We start from the raw sequence: 20118 nt of genomic DNA, 5'->3' as shown, positions 1-20118 counted from the left end.
TGGGTCAAATGGCAGCTCAATTCTGAGTTCTTTGAGCACTCTCCAGACTTTTCTCCATAGATGTTGGACCAAGGGACATTCCCACCAGCAATGAATGAGAGTTCCTTTCATACCACATCCTCTCCAACAAAGGTTGTTCCCATTATTTTTGATGATATCAAATACCTAGGAATTAACCTTACAAGAGAAGTGAAAGATCTATACCAGGGAAACTTCAAAACACTTCAGAAAGAAATTGAAGACGATCTAAAGAAATGGAAGAACATTCCATCCTCATGGATAGGTAGAATTAACATAGTCAAAATGACTATTTTACCCAAATTGCTTTATAGATTTAATGCAATCCCTATCCAGATCCAGACACAATTCTTTAAAGAAATAGAACAATCAATTATAAAATTCATTTGGAACCATAGAAGACCCAGGATAGCTAAACACATTCTGAAAAATGAGAAGTTGGGAGGTATCTCCTTACCTAACTTGAAACTATATTATAAAGCCATAGTAATAAAAACAGCATGGTACTGGAACAGAGACAGGACCTCAGATCAGTGGATTAGAACAGAATTCCCAGACATAAACCCCCAGATATATAGCCAACTAATATTTGATAAAAGAGGCAAGAATATGAAATGGAACAAAGAAAGCCTATTCAACAAATGGTGTTGGTACAACTGGAAACTCATATGCACGAAAGTGAAAATCGACCCATATCTCACTCCTTATACAAAAATCAACTCAAAATGGATCAAAGATCTGGAAATCAGACCTGAATCTATAAAGTTTATCGAGAATAAAATAGGCAGAACACTCGAAGACCTTTATATTAAAAGGGTCTTTGAGAATGGAGCGCCAATGGCAAAAACGTTAGCATCAACTATAAACAAATGGGACTATATCAAACTAAAAAGCTTCTGCATGGCAAAAGAAACCCTACTTAATGCAAGAAGACAGCTAACAGAATGGGAAAAAGTCTTTTCACTTGATATATCAGATAAAGGGCTGATATCTAGAACATACAAAGCGCTCAGAAACCTGAGTCCTTCAAAACCAAACGAAGCCATAAAAAAATGGGGAGATGAAATGAATAGACATTTCTCTGAGGAAGAGAGAAGGATGGCCAACAAACACATGAAAACATGCTCACCTTCACTCATCATCAGGGAGATCCAAATCAAGACAACAATGAGATACCACCTCACACCAGTGAGGTTGGCTCACATCAAAAATGTCCTTTTTTATTGCTTCATTAGTAATAAGCCAACTCTAAGCCATTATTTATTCAAGTTGGCTGAGTTATGAAGGATTATATTTATATAGCAAGATTTTACTACTAAAAAATGGATTTCTTATAGAACAAAGCACTTTGGATTTTAAAATTGTTTTAAAAGCTTAAAATATGAATGAATAATACTATTTCGTTTTGATTTGCTTTTTTGGAGATTTTGATATGTCAAAAATTAATAATAAAATAATCTTGAACTGAGTTTTCCTTTTGTTTTACTTTATATGTTTTGTTTTCAATTTTAGTCTACTTAGATATTGAAGTACATATCACTTCTCTTCACAGAATTAGGAATTAAATATTCTTTTATATTATTCTAAAAATGCATCTCAAAGAATTCAAATCACATACCATATTTTTCGGCGTATAAGACGACTTTTGAAACAAAAAAAAAGTCAACCGAAAATCGGGGGTCATCTTATATGCCGAGTATATCCCGAAAAACGTTTCTATATGCCACTAAATGAAAATCTTCTGGATATTGCCACAAAACAAATTTTCCAACTCGATCCTGCACCAATCACTGCAAGACTGCTCTGACGGCCTCTCTAACTCAGCCAACCCAAGCAGGCTTTTTATGCATGCAAATTAGACAATGTTCTGGACCTGAATCTACACTGTAAAAAGCCTGCTCAGATTGGCCAGAGTTAGAGAGGAAGTCTTATTACAGTATAACCTTTGAACCTTTGCTTGTTGTGATTGGCTCACTGTGGTACATACAGTTGCAGCACAGGAACTTTCTGTCTGATACAGCGAATATAGGCCTAACCCTATGTTTAACTGCAAAATTAGGGGGTCGTCCTATACGCCCAGACGTCTTATACGCCGGCAATACAGTATTTAAATTTAATGCCTATAGGTCAAACATATAACCACTTCATTGATATGTCTATTCATCTCCTCAGCCTATTTTTTTCCCTCGGCCTATATTTGATAAATTTACTAGTTTTATTTTTTGCTGAACTTTTTGAAGACTTTGCATATCTTGTACATTACCTCTTAAATATTGAGTTGTGTGTAAATGTTTTCTCCCATTAGGCAAAACATATGATTCTTATTTTTTTTAGGGGGTCATTTTATTAGAATGTAGGGACACATGTATGCGCACACACACTATATACATCAGCTCTGGGCAGCCCCGGAGGGCAGCTTCAAGTAACTCTTCATGGGGGCAGCGGCCGAATTTTGCGGCCAGCCCAGCCCTCCTTGTGATGCCTAAGCCCACTGGAAGGCCGCTTGCCCAGCCAGCGATTGCGACCAGCCTTGCCGATGACCCGCTGGTTATGATCCACGTTGGACACTCGACACCCACCTTGGCGATGCACGTTTCCAAGACCTGCATCTGTCGCTTGGAAGGGAGCTGGATGATAGCTGTCCCATTGACCTTCCGGAGCAGGACCCCACATGTCCCTGCAGCTCGGATATATTGAGCCCCCCGGCCTGGTTCACTCTCCACATTGTTGATGAGGGTTCCCACAGGCAAGGCCCCAAGAGGGTGTGCATCCCCTTCCCCAGCAGCAATTGCCATTCGGCCTATCTGATTCGAAAGCAGGATTATATCTCCCACTTGCATGTTTTCTGTGGCAATGATCCAGCATTTCCGGTTGCCTCTGGCAACCAGAGCTATGTCTGCTGACCTACAGGGGTCATAGCGGATGTTGATGATCTTCTCCTCGAAGGGCATGACGGTATACTTGGTACAACTCTTCCAGGAGACTATCTTAGCATTAAGGGCCGCAGAGGTAAGAAATGGGCGATAGGGGAGCAGCATCGAGGCACAGGGCAGCTGGAGGGGAGCATTGTTTGTCACCTGGCCTTGAGGGTGAAGTGGAGGGCTCTAGGTTCTGCAAAACAGGGTCCCCCTATGATTCTTATTTTAATCCATGATTCTCTTAGCATGTTAACCCTTTTTAATTTGATGTAGTCTCATTTATTTATTTTTGTACTATTTTCCAGTGGAATCAAATCATTGGCAATCCTTAGGTCTCCTACATTTGGACACAGCTCTCCTTCCTCAGAGTGAGAAAATTCAGTTTTCTACCAGTAATTTTTTCCCTTTCTCTTTCATCTCCTGCTGAAATATTTTTGTTTCCCCTTAGCTAGCTTGTGATTTTTTTCTTTTTAAGTGTTTTATTTAACTGGAGAACTATGATTTATGGTCATTTATAGTTTAGATTTAGACATATAGTTTTCTAACATCAATCCAAACACAAGTGTCAGTTTTCATCCATCAGTGCTGCCATGTTTCTTCCCATATGGCATTCCCTCACCCTAACAGACACATTTTATAGTTTGGTGGTTATAGTATGAATTTCATGTTTTCAATGTTTCTGACTCTGCTTTGGATATATTGCTATACTACTACTCCACTACACTTAACCAAGGCCCCAGACATCTATTCCCTATTACTCCACATTTTCACTCCCCCATCTCAATTTCTTTCCTTCTCTGGGTTATTTATTTATTTATTTATTTATTTATTTAGTTTTACTACATTAAATTTCCTCCTGATGTTAATCTATATACCACACATAAGTGTAATCATCCTCTGTTTTCCTTTTTCTAGCTTATTTCACTAAAATCTTATAATTTAGTAGGTTTTACTATTATAATTGTTCATTAACTATCTTAGAATTTCCTGACTTTTAAAATTTTATTTTTATTATTCCTTCTTTGTTTATGTATTTGCAATTTGTCTTCAATGCCACTGGTTGAATTGTTAGCTGCTTCTATTCTCCTGAGACATCCTGCTGAGACTTCTACTGTATTCTAAAGCTACTTTAATTCTATTCACATAGTCTTTAAATTTTCCTCAATTTTTCTTTATTGTCTCTTCCAAAGATTTCCTCCAGTAAGCTGATTGAGGTGATTGTTGCTCTGATGTCATACTTGGCCAGCACTGATCAATTTTATGTACTTGATGACTTGACTAAAATTCTCTCCTTATTTTTTGAAACAATTGAATTACTTCAATTTTTTATTATTATTGGATAACTGCTTCAAAAATGCTTTATTCAGAGTTATTTATGCATACCTGGTTTTTTGAGCAGCAATTTGGTGCTTTTGTATAAAATATCTTGCAAGCGGGGCAGGAGCTATACTACAAGTAGTAAGGTGTCTGCCTTGCTCGCACTAGCCTAGGATGGACCATGGTTCAATCCTCAGGCGTCCCATATGGTCCCCCAAGCCAGGATCTATTTCTGAGTGCATAGCCAGGAGTAAGCCCTCAGCATCACAGGGTATGGCCAAAAAATCAAATAAACAAAAAAAATAAAATATCTTTCAAGGGGCTGGGATATAATACAGTGATTAAGGCACTGGCTTTGCATGGGGTAGACCTAAATAAGATCCTTGAAATCCCTATTATTCCTGAGTGCAGTATATGGAGTCACCCTTCAGCACTGCTGGATGTGACTCCAAACTCAAAAAATGAATAAATAAATATACTAGCATGCTAGTACTCATGATTATACTATACAGCCCTTCTACTTTGTGAGTATTTCTCATCAGTACAGGAGTTGAAAGTTGAGGATGAGTTATATCGTGCCAGGGGCTACCAGGCCACAATTAGAACACAGGGTCCCTTCTTGCTCTTAAAAACAAATTGTTTTAGAACAATTCAAATTTGTCAAATATTTTTCACAATATGTTAGTCAAATATACTTGACCATTGCTGCTTGTGAAATCTTTTGACAATGCAATGTTATTCCTTTACAGGTCATATTGTTCTTGTTTTTAAAATGTTTTCTTAATTTTGTTACACATCAGACATCATGAAGCTGATAATTCTCACATTTCATCATTTCCAAAAAGTTCATCCTTAATTACTTTCAATAGTCTTTCTTTTTCTTATTAGGAGAGAAGAAAATAAAAGAGGCATTTATATTTCAGGGATTCACAGATTTACTTGTTGATAAGTTCAATATATGAATAGGAATTTTAAAGCAAAAGAAGAGAAATAAAAGTGAATGAAAAACTTGTCCTAATTGACTAGTTATCTAAATTAATCTGAGTTACAAAACATGGGTACCTCAGTTGGGAAAATTGTATGGTTCTTATCTAGTTCTCGCTCTGACTAAGCATTATATTTAACCCTCTCTAAACTGGATGCTTCTTTTGATACCAATATAGTTTGGTTCAGGAACTCAGCTTAAATAAAGATAGTTAACTCTTGTGACTTATAATACTACTATGATGACTGAAAGTTACTTCATAACAGTATAGAATAAATGTTTTATAAATATTTTACTAAAACAATTTAAAAGCAGAAACCAGAGAAAAAGTTAGAAATGAACTTTAAAATAACCCTGGTGCTGGGAATGGCCCTGATTCATTGTCACTATGTGCCATAAATATTACTGTCAAAGATCTGTTATTCTCTTTTGGTCACAATAAAAATTATTTTAAAAAATAAAAAAAAATAGGGCCCGGAGAGATAGCACAGTGGTGTTTGCCTTGCAAGCAGCAGATCCAGGACCAAAGGTGGTTGGTTCGAATCCCGGTGTCCCATATGGTCCCCCGTGCCTGCCAGGAGCTATTTCTGCACAGACAGCCAGGAGTAACCCCTGAGTAATGCCAGGTGTGGCCCAAAAACCAAATAAATAAATAAATAAATAAAAATAAATAAATAAATAAAAATAAAAATAAAAAAATAACAGTGACTGCAGCATTATTGAGCTGCTGATGGATTGTAGAAACTCTTTTCTGTGAAGTATGGGGTTTTGGCCATGGCCAACCAGGCTGTGATCAGGTCTTTCTTCTGGTTCAATGCTCAGAAGTCAATCCTGGCAAGATTTGAGAGATATATGTGGTGACAAATAAAACTCGTGTCAACCATGTGCTACTGGTATAACTCTTTAGTCCTTGTGGTGACTTTTGCTGCAGGCAACCATCAAAATGTGCCAATAAAACTACATTTTATTGATAATACTTGAGAAAAATTAGAAATCATTCAGTATCAATTATTTAATATTACAAATTAGCCTCTGTTCTTCTTCACTCTAAGTCCATTACAGTTTTTCTGTAACAATTAGAAAGAATATATTACTGGCCATCAAACAAATTATTCTAGTACTTATGCTCTTCTTAAATCCTCTTGTTAAATAACTGCTGAATATTATAACATAATATTAATAACATAAGGCTCCAAACCATGGAAAAGTGCATAGATAACTCAAAATAAGACTATATTTTCTTTTGAAATCAAATAAAATTCTCAAGTAAAACAGATATTATAATCTTACAGCTGTGACTCTAGAAGAATATTTATCATAGTTTAAGGCACTACAATGACTACAAAATTTTGGAAAATAAATATGTCTAAAAAATGTTAACACTGGGGCCAGAGAGATAGCATGGAGGTAGTGTGTTTGCCTTGCATTCAGAAAGATTATGGTTCAAATCCTGGCATCCCATATGGTCCCCTGAGCCTGCCAGGAGTAATTTCTGAGCATAGAGCCAGGAGTAACCCCTGAGCGCTGCTGGGTGTGACCCAAAACAAACAAACAAACAAACAAAAATGTTATCAATGAGAGATAAATGGAGACTTAGGATTCAGAAGGAATGCAGCTCTAGATGAGAAAAAATATACAAATATATATAGTTATAGGTAAATAATAGAATTTTCCTGTTTTTTATTCTGTTTTTTGATTTTGGGACTACACCCAGAAGTGCTCATGGGTTTCTTCTAGCTCTGTGCTCAAAAATGGCACCTGGCAGACTCAGGGGAACATATAGGATGCCAGGAATCAAACCTGGTCCATCTTGGGTCTGCTGTGTGCAAGACAAATGCCCTACCACTGTGCTATCTCTCTTGTCCCACATATTTTGTTTTTCAATTATACTTACATCCTTTTTTAGAGATAACACTATATTATAATATTACATGAATTTCCAGTGTTCATGATTAAAAATCACATGTGTATATATACAGTTTTAAGTTTAGAATGAAAAACAATAAATTTTAGGATGTCATTTTTAAAGAAAAGTAGAATTGAACTCAAAAATTCTAACTTCTTATAACTTCAACCTCATCCTTAAAAAAAAGTCATGATTTATAAATTAAATAGATACTGAAGAAATTAAGAATTATTTTTCAGGGACTACTAATAGTAAAGTTATAGATACCAGCTAGAAAGTATTAATCCTAAGTACTTACTGATTTTACAAAAGAGGTACAAATATGAGAGATTAAGTAATTTGTAAATAAAGTCACATATAACAAAGAAAAACATAGCTGATTAGGTCCTAAAATTAGGCACATGATTTGTGTGTATGAAAATAGAAGTATGAATTGTAATGTATATTTTATATATTATATTTACCCCTATTAATTTTCAGCACATTAATCCTGCTAAGAATTTTGGTTTTTCAGGAGAGGTTTTAAATTATTAGTAAAAGAATTGGAATTTATGAAGATTTATTCACCATTCTGAGTTAATTTTTGGATCTGATTATTTATTTTGTGAGCTTATTAATATTTTATAGGGTATATTATTCAAAATATCAGTCAATTAAAATACTGTATTAATGAGTAATGTGAAATTACCTACAGACTTAGCAGTTTATTTCTTTTAAAAAATGAAAATACCTTAGTCTCACAGACTTCAAATTAATATAAATGTTGAACAGCTTAATAAATGTTACAACTTAATTTTACTAAAATTAAAATGAATATAGCTATAATTTATTTTATTTCTTGAAAGTTAACATTTATATTAATTTTCTTTCTTTTTAATATCTTGAGCTATAAAAATAGTATACTTGCCAAATACATGGCGTTCTTTAGTTCTACATCTGGTCATCTGAGGACTACTAGGATTGATTGCTGAACAAAGATTTGGCCAAAGTAACAAAAGTAAAAGTTGAATTTAATAGCTTGAATTGAGGAACTTTATAAGTAAGTTGGGAAAAATGATACAAATTATTGTAAACCAATAAATAATGACAATTAGCTGCAAAGTAATCTGGGTAAATGGGTAAAGTGGCCAAAATTTTAACAAAAAAATTTAAGGACATAGTAAAATATAGCATCTTAATTTCTAGATCCATCTTAAAAACTTTTTTACTTTTACTAAGTTGTGAATACATGTGCAATATATTACTCACTCTGAAATCAATAAATATTCATTTTTTAAAAATTGTACTGGTAAATTAGAGGTACTCACAGTTGTGTTTGCTACAAAGCAGTTGAATGAGAGCTTGAGACAACAAGAACAGTTCATCCTCAGGAGCTCCCAAGAGTGAAACTTTGAAACCCTGAGACCAGTGATGGGATGCCAGGCTCCTGGAGAGAAAACACCATCCATCTTCAGACCAAAAATCAAGCACATAGAAGATTGCTGGAGAATACAGTAACACAGTGATTGGAACCCTAACTTTGTCCTGGCTGTAAGGAAGATTTGGAGAGTAGCATGGGTCCATTGCATGTCCAAGATCACAGGACACAGACATTAAGAAGTGTAGCTGAGGCACCGAAGGAGTACGGCTAAGTGAAGCAGGGTTGCCATTAATAGCAGTGGCAGCACAGCTCTTAAAAGACTGGCTACAGATGGATAGCTGGCCAGCCATAACAGTGAGGCCTAAGAGCAGCTCCTCATATGGGCATCCTTTCAACAGGCCTGGTTTCATTTCCATAATAACTCAACAAGAACCTCAGTCCCACTCTGCATTTTTAAATAAGGTTCATTCACACTGACAAGAGCATGGCCTTGTGACAGATAAAAGTGGGGACTAATAACTGTGGTGACAGTGGGAAGCTTTTGAAATAAATCAGATGGGCCAGTTTGAAATCTGCTTTCATGGGGTCAGAACGATAGCACAGCAGTAGGGCATTTGTCTTGCACTCGGCAAATCCAGGACTGACTTTGGTTTATTCCCCCATGTCCCATATGGTCCCTCCGAGTCAGGAGCAATTTCTGAGTGCATAGCCAGGAGTAACTCTGAACATCACAGGGTGAGGCCCAGATCCAAAAATAAATGAATAAATAAATAAATAAATAAATAAATAAATAAATAAATAAAATCTGCATTCTTATGTTCATTGCAGTGCTATTTACAATAATCAGAATCCACAAACAACCCAGATGTCTGACAATAGAAGACTGGCTAAAGAAACCGTGGTACATCTACACAACAGAATACTACACAGCTGTTAGGAAAAATGAAGTCATGAAATTTTCCTGTATGGATGGGAATGGAGAGTATCATGCCAGAGGAGAGAAACAGATGCAGAATAGTCTCATTCATCTGCAAGATTTAAGAAAACAAAAGAGGAGCTGGATTCATAGCCCAGCGAGCAGGCATTTGCCTTGCATGCAGTCAACCCAGATTTGATTTTCGGCATCTCATATGGTCCTCCAAGGTTTGATTTCTGAGCTCAGATCCAGGAGTAATCCCTGAGATCTACCAAGTGTGGCTCAAAAACCAAAAACCAAAAAACAAAACAAAACAAAACAAAAACCTCAATGGAGTACGGTAACAATATTTAAGGGACCTTTTGAATAAATGTAACATGAACAAAATAAGAATAATAGGGGTCCTAGAGAGACAGGAAGAAAACCCCTATGAAGAAGCAACAGTCAGACATCATTGCTGAGATGTTACCAAAGCTGAAAAATGCATGTATCCACATCCTGATTACCTGAAGACAACTAGCTAAAAGAGACCCAAATAAAAACAACCACAAGCACATTCTAGTCACAATTATGAAAGCAACTTGATCAAAAGAAAAATTACATTCAAAGAAATATCCTTAAAATTTGATTAGATTTATCATCCATAAGACTTTTTTATCAGATTTGGGGCCAGAACTACAGCCCAGTGGTTGGAAGTTTGCCTTGTTTTCAGCTGACTGGGTTCAATTCCTGGCATCCAATATAGTCCCCTGAGCCTGCCGGGGGTGATTTCTAAGTGAGCACTGCTGGGTGTACCCCAAAAAAACCTCAAATAAATAAATAAATAAAAATAAAATAAATTGAAAGTTAGGATTGTAAAAAGAAATGATATCAGAGTTTAGTAGACTTATTAGATTCTAAAATTTTATCAGATTAATCACAAGCAACCTCCAGTAAGTGGAGGGATATAGTTAAAAAATTTCAATGAAATGAACTCACCAAAAATTCTTTACAAGCCAGACTTTCATACAGATTCAAAGGAAGGATATACAGCATCACAGATAAAAAAAAAAAAAAACAGCTAAGGAACTTTACAGACTCAAATCCAACCTTAAAAGAAGAACTGAAGACTCTACTTTAAGACAAAACCAGACAAAATAGAAAGTTGAACAAAATACCATGACAATCATCTCTCGCAATGTCAATGGAGAAAATGCACCAATAAAAGGCACTGAGTGATATAGTGGGTCAGAAAATTGAATACAAAATTTTCTGCCTGCAAGAAACACATTTGAAAATCAGAACAAACAAACTCAAAGTCAAAAGTTGCAGGACAATTGTATGTGCTTCGTATGTTTAGATATCAATCCCTTATCTGATGAGCATTGGGTGAAAAGTTTCTCCCGTTATGTGGGTAGCGTTTGTATCTTAGTCACTATTTCCTTTGAGGTTCAGAAACTTCTGAGTCTAATGTAGTCCTATTTGTTTATCTTCGCTTCCACTTGCTTGGGCAGTGGTATTTTATCCTTGAAGATGTCATTAGCTTCAATGTTGTGCAGGTTTCTGCCTACCTTTTTCTTTATCTTCCTTAAGGTTTCAGGTCTTTTTTTTTTTTTGCCACACCCAGTGGCTCTCAGGGGTTACTCCTGGCTTTGTGCTCAAAAATAGCTCCTGGCAGGCTCTGGGGACCATATGATATACTGGAAATTGAACCCATGTCTGTCCAGGGTTGTCTGATGGCAAAGAAAACATTCTATTTTTACTATCTTTCCTGCCCCAAATGATGTTTAGGTCTTTAATCCATTTTGATCCATTTTTATTTGATCTTTGTACATGATGTTAAGGAAGGTATGAGTTCATTGTTTGGCATGTAGTAGACCATTTTTCAAAGAACCACTTGTTGAAGAGGCTTTCCTTGTTCCACTTTGTGTTTCCTACTCTTTCTTAAAAAATTAATTTTTCATAAACTTGTGATCCCATCTGTAAATATTTAAGACTATTATATTGATCTAAGGGTTTGTTTTATTTTCAATACCATGCTTTTTTAATGACTACTGCTTTATAATACTGTTTAGAATTGGGAAAAGTGATTCCTCCTGTATTTTTTTTTTTGCCAAGAATTGCATATGAAAAAATTTTCATGATCTCTAGCCACTAGGGAGATGCAAACAAAAACAACAATCAACTCACTAAAATACATCACAAATAACAAGAAAAAAAAACATTGCTGGCATGCATGTGGGGAGAAAGAGACTCTCACTCACTGTTGGGGGAAATTGATATTGGTCCAGTCTTTTGGAAAACAACAAGGACTTTAAAAGCTAGAAATTGAGCTTCCTAAATATCCAGAAATACCACTCCTAGGGATATACCCCAGGAATAAAAAAAATAAAACACAATAAAATAATCCTCTTATTCCTATGTTCAGCACATCATAATTTAAAATTGATAGAATCTGGAAACAACCTAGGTCTCTGATAAACAGATGATTGGCTAAAGTGAAACATCTACACAATGAAATACTATGCAGTCATTAGAAAAAAAGAAGTCATGAAATTTGCTCATACATGAATGGACATCAGGTTATTATACTGAATGAAATGAGCCAATGGGAAAGTGGTAGATATAGAATAATCTCAGTAATTTGTGAGATAGAGGAAAAAAAAGAGATAGTATGGTAATAATACTCAGACACAATAGAAACAATGGTCAGGAGATCCAGCCCAAGGTAGAAAGCTTACTACAAAGATTAAATAGTATACCTAAAGTAGATTGACTAGGAAAATGATCGATGGAATTGACCAGTTTGGACAAGAACTCACTATTGAAAGTGGAGAAACTAACAGGCAAGTACCCTTCCTTTAACAATAGTGCAAACCATGGTGTCAAAAAGGAAAGAGAAAGAGAGAAATTTGCCTACTTAGAGCAAGGCAAGAGTGGGTGTAAAGCTAGGAGGGAAACGGGAGTAATTAGTGAAGGGAAGGGTGCACAGTTGAAGGATGGTTTACATTGTATGACTGAAACACAATGATTAACAATTATATATTTATTATGCTTAAAGTTTAAAGTGCTTACATAAAACTTTTTTGGAGAACAACCTTCAAACAAAAATATTATTATAAAGGTTGGGATGGCCATACTAATATCAGATGACACAGACTTCAAGTTTAAAAAAATTTATAAGAGAATATCATTCCTAGCAAAGGAATTTGTACTTCAGGAAGAAATCAGATCTTAAACATAAATGCACACAATGAAGGGCCAGAAAAACAACTGCCAATAAACTTGAAGAAAGACATCCATAACAACACAATAGTGGTGGCAGAATTCAACAGTACTCTATCACCTCTTGATAGATCAACAAGGCTATACATAACAGATACACTGGCTTTGAAAGAAGAAATGTAAGAGAGTAACTTATGTGTGTGTATATTTTCATTACCTAAAAGCTGAATACATGTTTTTATCTCCAATGCATGAGGGACATTCTCCAAGATAAACCATATACTGAGCTATAATACGTATTACATAAAAATAAAGAGAATAGGGGCCGGAGAGATAGCATGGAGGTAAGGCGTTTACCTTTCATGCAGAAGGTCATCGGTTCGAATCCCAGTGTCCCATATGGTCCCTTGTGCCTGCCAGGAGCAATTTCTGAGCATGGAGCCAGGAATAACCCCTGAGCACTGCTGGTTGTGACCCAAAACCCACAAAAATAAACAAATAAATAAATAAATAGGATAGAAATTGTATCAATTATCTTTTCCTACTATGGTGCACCCAAAAAAGAGTAAATTACAAACAGAAATGGAGAAACAACTTTAAAACCTAGAAATTAAACAGCTCACTTGTTGAGTAATGAGTGGATCATAGATATAATCCAAGAGGAAATCAAAAGATCCTAGAAAACAAATGACAATGGTGAAATGAATTATCAAAATTTGTGAGACACAAAATATGTGATATTAAGAGAAAAGTTTTTAGCTTTACAAACATTCGTCAAAAAGGAAGAAAAAGTCTATGGAAATAACTTCTTGGCACAGCTTAAGAAATTGGAATAGAATTAACAAGAACTGAAAGCAAGCAGGCAGAAGGAAACAATAAATCTTAGAGCTTAAATGAATGTTCTGTACATCCAAAATCAATTCAAATGATAAATGAAAGCAAGAGTTATTTCTTTAAAAATATAAACAGGATCAAGAAATTTTTAGTAAGCCTCACAGAAAAAGGGAGATAGAAACTTAATAAACAGAATCAGAAATGAAAAGGGGATGTCACTACAGATACTATATAAATTTAGAGGGTAATCAAAGACTATTTTGAGATTTTTTTATGCCACAAAAGTTAAGATTATAAAAGAAATGGATAAATTTTAGGACTTCTATAAACTTAAAAAGCTGAATTAACATAATCTGAAATACCTGAACAGACCTATCAAAAGTGAGAAAATTGTAATGATAATCAGGCTATTAAATTGTAAAAAAAATACTTAAAAACAAAAGCCCAGGCCCAGATGGATTCACTGGTGAATTCTTTCAAACCTTTAAATAGGGAATACTGCCGATCCTTTTCAAGTTCTTTAGGAAATTGAAGAAATGGAGAAGAAATGAAGAAATAGTTTTAAGAGGCTAACATTACCTGATAACAAAGCAGGCAAAGATACCACAAATTAGGAGACTGATATACTTGATAAACATAGATGCAAAGATCTTCACCAAAATACTAACAATGGAATCCAACAACTTATCAAGAAGCTTATATACCATGACCAAGTAAAATTCATCCCAGGAATGTAATCCTTTATTCTAAGATCTGTTACAAGATAAGGTTGCCCCCTTTTGCCACTTCTATTCAATATAGTACTAAATGTACTTGCCTGAAAATTTCTACAAAAACAATTTTACAGGAAACAAAGTTGTTTCTATAAGAAACAAAGTAATTAAGCTTTCGCTTTTTGCATCTGATTGCAGATGAAGTGACACAGTATCTAGAAAATCCTAAACTCAACAAAAGAAAAAAAAATTTCAATTCTAGAAAAAAAACATTTATATAATAAAGTGTCAGGATACAAAATAAATATGCAAAACTCAATCACTTTTCTATATACAAATAGTGAAAGAAGAAAAATTTATTAAAAATAATCCTCTTCACAATTATGCCTCAGGAAATCAAAGAAATTTGAATTAATTCAACTATAGAGGTGAAAGACCTGTACAGAGACAACTACAAAACACTGCTTCAAGAAATAATAGAGGACGGGGCCGGGCGGTGGCGCTGGAGGTAAGGTGCCTGCCTTGCCTGCGCTAGCCTAGGACGGACCTTGGTTCAATCCCCCGGCATCCCATATGGTCCCCCAAGAAGCCAGGAGCAACTTCTGAGCGCATAGCCAGGAGTAACCCCTGAGCGTCACAGGGTGTGGCCCAAAAACCAAAAAAAAAAAAAAAAAAAAAAAAAAAAGAAATAATAGAGGACAAAAATAAGTAAAAAATACCCTGCTCGTGGATTGGGAAGATTAACGTCATTAAAATGACTATGCTTCTCAAGGCATTTTGTATATATTTAATGCAATCCCTATGAGAATACTCATAATATTTTCAAAGAAGTGGATCAAAAATCTTTGAAATTTATATGTAACAATAAATATCCATGAATAGCTAAAGCAGTCTTTGGCAAAATGATGGGTGGAATCACTTTTCCAAATTTCAAACTGTCCTACAGATCAATAATTATTAAAACTTCATGGTACTGAAACAAAGACAGACTCTCAGATCAATGGAATAGATTTTCATATTCTAAAATGGAATGATAAGTATACATTCAATAAATCTTTAATAAAGGAGCAAGAAATACAAAGAAAAACAAGAAAGACTCTTCAACCAGTGTTGCTGAGAAAACAGGTCAACTACATGTAAAAATGTTAAATCAGTACATGGAGAAAAACATAAGCAGAACACACTATGACATTGAATCTAAAGGTATCCTCAAAGATGAAAAAACAGTGACTAAGCAAGTAAAAGCAAAGATAAACACATGAGACTACATTAAACTAAGAAGCTTCTTCATTCCAAAGTAAACAATGACTAGGATACAATGGGAGAAACTATTCACCCAATACTTATCTGATAAGTGGTTAATATCTAACATATACAAGGCACTGATGGAACTTAGGAGGAAAATTCATCTAAGGGAGAATGGAGTGAATATAGTGGGTAGGGCATTTGTCTGGCACACTGATAATTCTCTGGCATTGCTTTCTTGGCCTTGCATAGCATTGCTCTCCTGTTTCACTTCTTTTTATTTTATTTATTTATTTATCTATCTATTTATTAATTTTTTGGTCTAACCCAGTAGCCACCAGGGATTCTTCCTGGCTCTACTCTCAGAAATCGCTCCTGACAGGCTAGGGGGACCTTATGGGATGCTGGTTTTCGAACTGCTGTTTCACTTCTTGCACTTTTCTAAGGACCATGAGGTTCTGAGGATAGAAGCCCTTTGCATGCATATCATGAGCCATCTCTCCTGCTAGCAAAAGTACATTTTCTTGTGAAGGCTTTTAATAACTTATTTTTCAGAAAATGTAAATGCTAGGGAAAAGTATGGGAAGTAGATGCAGCTTCTTACTTTTCCCAGAACTGATAAACAAGAGAAAGAGCAAGTGTTTCAATGGGCTTATTCAATCACCGTAAAGAAAAGGAAGGAATATATGTAAGCTTATAATGCTATGGTGAGCAAGAGTAGATTTATCATATTTGTGTTTTTGAAAGTGGGGAGGGCCTTATCAATACAGTGTAGTAAATATAAATGAGAAGACTGAACATTAGGTACAAGACTTTTCTCACTTATTATCAAGAAGAAAATATTTGCATATACACATTCCTAAGAACCTTATCTTGCCAAATGAAACTTTTCTTTCCCTCTCTCTTTTTTTGTTTTGTTTTGTTTTGGTTTTATGTGCCACACCTATTTATGTTCAGGGCTTACTCTTGGCTTTGTTCTTAAGAACTCACTCCTGCTTTGTTCAGAAGACCATATGTAGTGTGGGGATCTAACCAAGTATTGGCTTGGTGCAAAACAAGTTCCTTGCCCTCTGTACTCGATTTCTGGCCTAAATCTTCCTTTCTTGTGGAAGGAAAACAAATTTGTTGATAGTAGTTGTTTGGAAGAGTTCTGTGTTCATTTCTGTTTCAATGATGATTATAATCCAAGAAAATTAAGCAATATAATTGCTTCCATTCTCTTACCCCATTTTAGGTAACCTAAGTTCTATTTCAGAGTTAAATAGGGTTTTTTTTTTTGCTTTGTTTTGCTTTTTATAATGTATATACTTTGCTTTGTTTCTTTAAGGTTAGATCAAGATCATCTGGTATTGATTTTCTCCAGATGTATTTCACTTTTATGAGGTCTATCTATATTGTAAAAAAAGAAACAATTTAAATTTTCTTTACTATTACCACTCAGGGGCACTTGCACTCTTTCAATATCTGTGCTTTTAGAATAGTTCTGCAATAAGACAGGTGTGCAAATACATTATGTTGAATTCATGGTTTATGTTCTTAGCATATTGGTCTAGGAATTAACAGTAATTTCTGGATTTCATGGGAGTTCTATTTAACATCTTTCAAGAAGTTCTATTCATTTTTAATAAAGGTTGAACCAGTATTTATTCCCATCAACAGTGAATGTTATTTTTTTCCTATCACTCCCATAATTTCTTGCTCTATATTTTCAATAGCTTAAATTTTTTTCTTTGTATTAGGGAATAGACACATCTGATAGTATTCAGGTTCTGAAATCAGGCATCACTCCTAGTGGGTCCAAGGATTATTTGCGATACTATTAATCAAACCTAGTCAGGGTGTACACAAGACATATGTCTTACTGTGGACATTAGATTATTTTTTCCCATAGCTAGGCCATTATCACTAGTGCAAGGTTATATGTCACTCTCATTTTTATATGAATTTTCCTGATAATAAACATACCTAATTGTGTGTGTGTGTGTGTCTGTGTCTGTGTGTGTGTGTCTGTGTCTGTGTCTATTACCATCTCTTTTATTCTTTGGAGAAATATTTAGTTCTTTCTCCTTTTTGTGTTGTATAGTTCTGTGAATGCTTTATATATATTGTACATTAGCCTCTGTCAGAGCATGCTGTACAAATATATTCTCCTGTAGGATGCCTTTTGGTTTTATCAATAGTTTATTTCTCAGTGTTGTAATCCTTTTGTTTGTCTTTGGTATTTCTTTTAGTTTTTTTTAAGTTGTTGAATCACAGAATGTACCACTAAAGTGAACGCCACAGAGTATTTTCCTTCCTTCCTTCCTTCCTTTCTCCCTTCCTTCCTTCCTTCCTTCCTTCCTTCCTTCCTTCCTTCCTTCCTTCCTTCCTTCCTTCCTTCCTTCCTTCCTTCCTTCCTTCCTTCCTTCCTTCCTTCCTTTCTTTCTTTCTTTTTCACTTTCTTTTTTCATTTGTTCATTCTTCTTTTTTCTTTTTTCTCTCTCTTGCTTTCCTTCCTTCCTTCCTCTTTCTTGCTTCTTTTCTTTCCTTCCTCATTTTTTTTTTTTTTTTTGGTTTTTGGGTCACACCCGGCAGCATTCAGGGGCTACTCCTGGCTCTACACTCAGAAATCGCCCCAGCAGGTTCGGGGGACCATATGGGATGCCGGGATTCGAACCACCGTCCTTCTGCAGGCAAGGCAAATGCTTTACCTCCATGCTATCTCTCAGGCCCCAGTCTTCCTTATTTTCTTCCTTTTTCTCTTTGTCCCTTATTTCTCCTCTTCTTAAATATTTTACAAACTCAGCTATAACATTATGTCAGGTTTAGTTAACTTAATACTTTTAATTCCTTTATCATAAATTATCTGTATATACATGTGGTGATTCATTAGGACAGGAGCTAAACATGTTTGCTTTGATTATAACTGACCCAAAGATTTATTCCTAGCACCACATACGGTCCCTTGATAACCTATGGAATTGATCCTTGAGTACAGAACCAGGAAGCCCTGTATATAGCAACAATTGACCCAAGTTCTACCCCTCACCAAAAGAAAGAGGGAGAAAATCTATCATTTTGTATATAATATAATAAATATTATATGTTTATGAAAAAAGGCATTTGTCTTTTAATAGGGATTATTTTGAAATAAAATACTTTTTGAGGTAAGATGGTCATATCAACAAGTTAGTCTTCCAATTCTTGAACACGAAGGTATTTTTCTGTGTGTATATTTATTATTTATTAATGTTATATATATTTTATATAATATTATAATATAATATATTGTTATTGTAATAGTATCATATTATTTATTTTGATATTATCTTACACTTTTCCATTTATTCTTCACATCATCTAAAGTAAATTGATTCTTAGGGACTTGATTTTTTCTTGATATAAAATTGAGTGAGATTTTTTCATTTCTTTTTGCTTGAATTCAAAGTTTCCACCTCTAAATCAAAATATTTTACATATTTACTTTGTAGCCTGTTTACTTTCCTGGGTTAATTAATTGCTTTTGATAAGGTCGGGAATTCCACATGCACCCCTCTAATGACTCCAAGAGTCAGAATCCATGCAAAAACAAGGGGTTTAATTCAGCATATGTTAGGGGTCCCATCGTGGCTTAGCATTAGCCAGATGATGAGCACCCCGACAAGATTTAACAAGCCTTTATATAACTTTCACAGTAGGGTTTCATTTGACATTTGCTCAGTTACATTTTTTGCAAAATATAGATAACCACAAGTCATAAGATTTGTAACAGTCAAAATGTCAAGGGTAAATTCTTGGGATTAAGGAAGGGGTAGGGTCCTCCTGAAGCTCAACAGTTAAAAAATGTATCTTTCGGTCAAGGGCGAGTCCTCTGGAAGCTGCAGAGAAATTCTTTTACCTTACACTTTCATAGAATTTATTTTTATGTCATGATGTCTATTAAAACTCCTCTTTCATTTCTCAACCTATTTTTGGTTTTACATTTTGTGATGATTCTAGATAATAGGTTTATCATTTTTATTTCTTTCTTCCTCCTTTCCTTTCTTTCTCTTGAATGCATTGATGATTTGCGTTCTGTTTTATTTCAATTTTATTTACTTTCAATATTTTTTCTTTTTTTCCCCATTGACTTTGGGTTTCATTTGTTATTATTTGTAGCTTCTTTTATTTTCCTTTTTTTTTTTTTTTTTTTTGAGGCATAACTGGCAGTGCTCGAGGCCTACTCCTGGCTCTGTGTTCAGAAATAAGTTTGGGGAACCATATGGGGTATCAGAAATCAAACCCAGGTCACCTACCAGAAAGGCAATTATCCTATCTACTGACTCTCGCTCTTGCCCCTCTTTTCCGTTTCTTAAATATGAATTTAGATAGTAGATTTGTATTTTTCTTTGTTTTCTATTATAACCTGTATTATGTTAAATTTTTCAGTTAACACCACTTTTACTGTGTCTTTCATATTCTGCTACTTCTTGAATTTATTCTTATTTGCTTTCTGAAATTATTTTATGTTCCTTTGACTTCCTATACTTATCATATGGTTATCAGTAGCATAGTTTTTCAGCTACAACATATTTGATATTTTACAAGTTTTCTTTGTCAATTTCCTTTCTATAAACATTGTTATCTAAAAAGATATTGTCATGACATACATAAACTTTTAGGGGAGCTCAGCCCACCAAATGTATTCTCAGATTTTCCTGGTGGGGAGAACTAAAATAACCCC

The 20118-nt window shown here is 34.8% G+C and overlaps 1 protein-coding gene across 1 annotated transcript; it reads right to left on the bottom strand.

The window, feature by feature from the left end:
* Positions 1-2370: 2370 nt before the first annotated feature.
* Positions 2371-8914, bottom strand: LOC126032165 (39S ribosomal protein L2, mitochondrial-like). The gene is given in 4 exon segments (XM_049789858.1): positions 2371-2451; positions 2454-2589; positions 2592-3100; positions 8452-8914. Coding segments are annotated over 4 exon segments (1152 nt in total). The 3' UTR covers positions 2371-2407.
* Between the last annotated feature and the right edge of the window lie 11204 nt (positions 8915-20118).

The sequence above is a fragment of the Suncus etruscus genome, chromosome 16, assembly GCF_024139225.1.
Source record: "Suncus etruscus isolate mSunEtr1 chromosome 16, mSunEtr1.pri.cur, whole genome shotgun sequence".
NCBI classification, from domain to species: domain Eukaryota; kingdom Metazoa; phylum Chordata; class Mammalia; order Eulipotyphla; family Soricidae; genus Suncus; species Suncus etruscus.
Note: the sequence above shows the minus strand (reverse complement) of the source record. Positions and strands in the feature narration are given on the sequence as shown.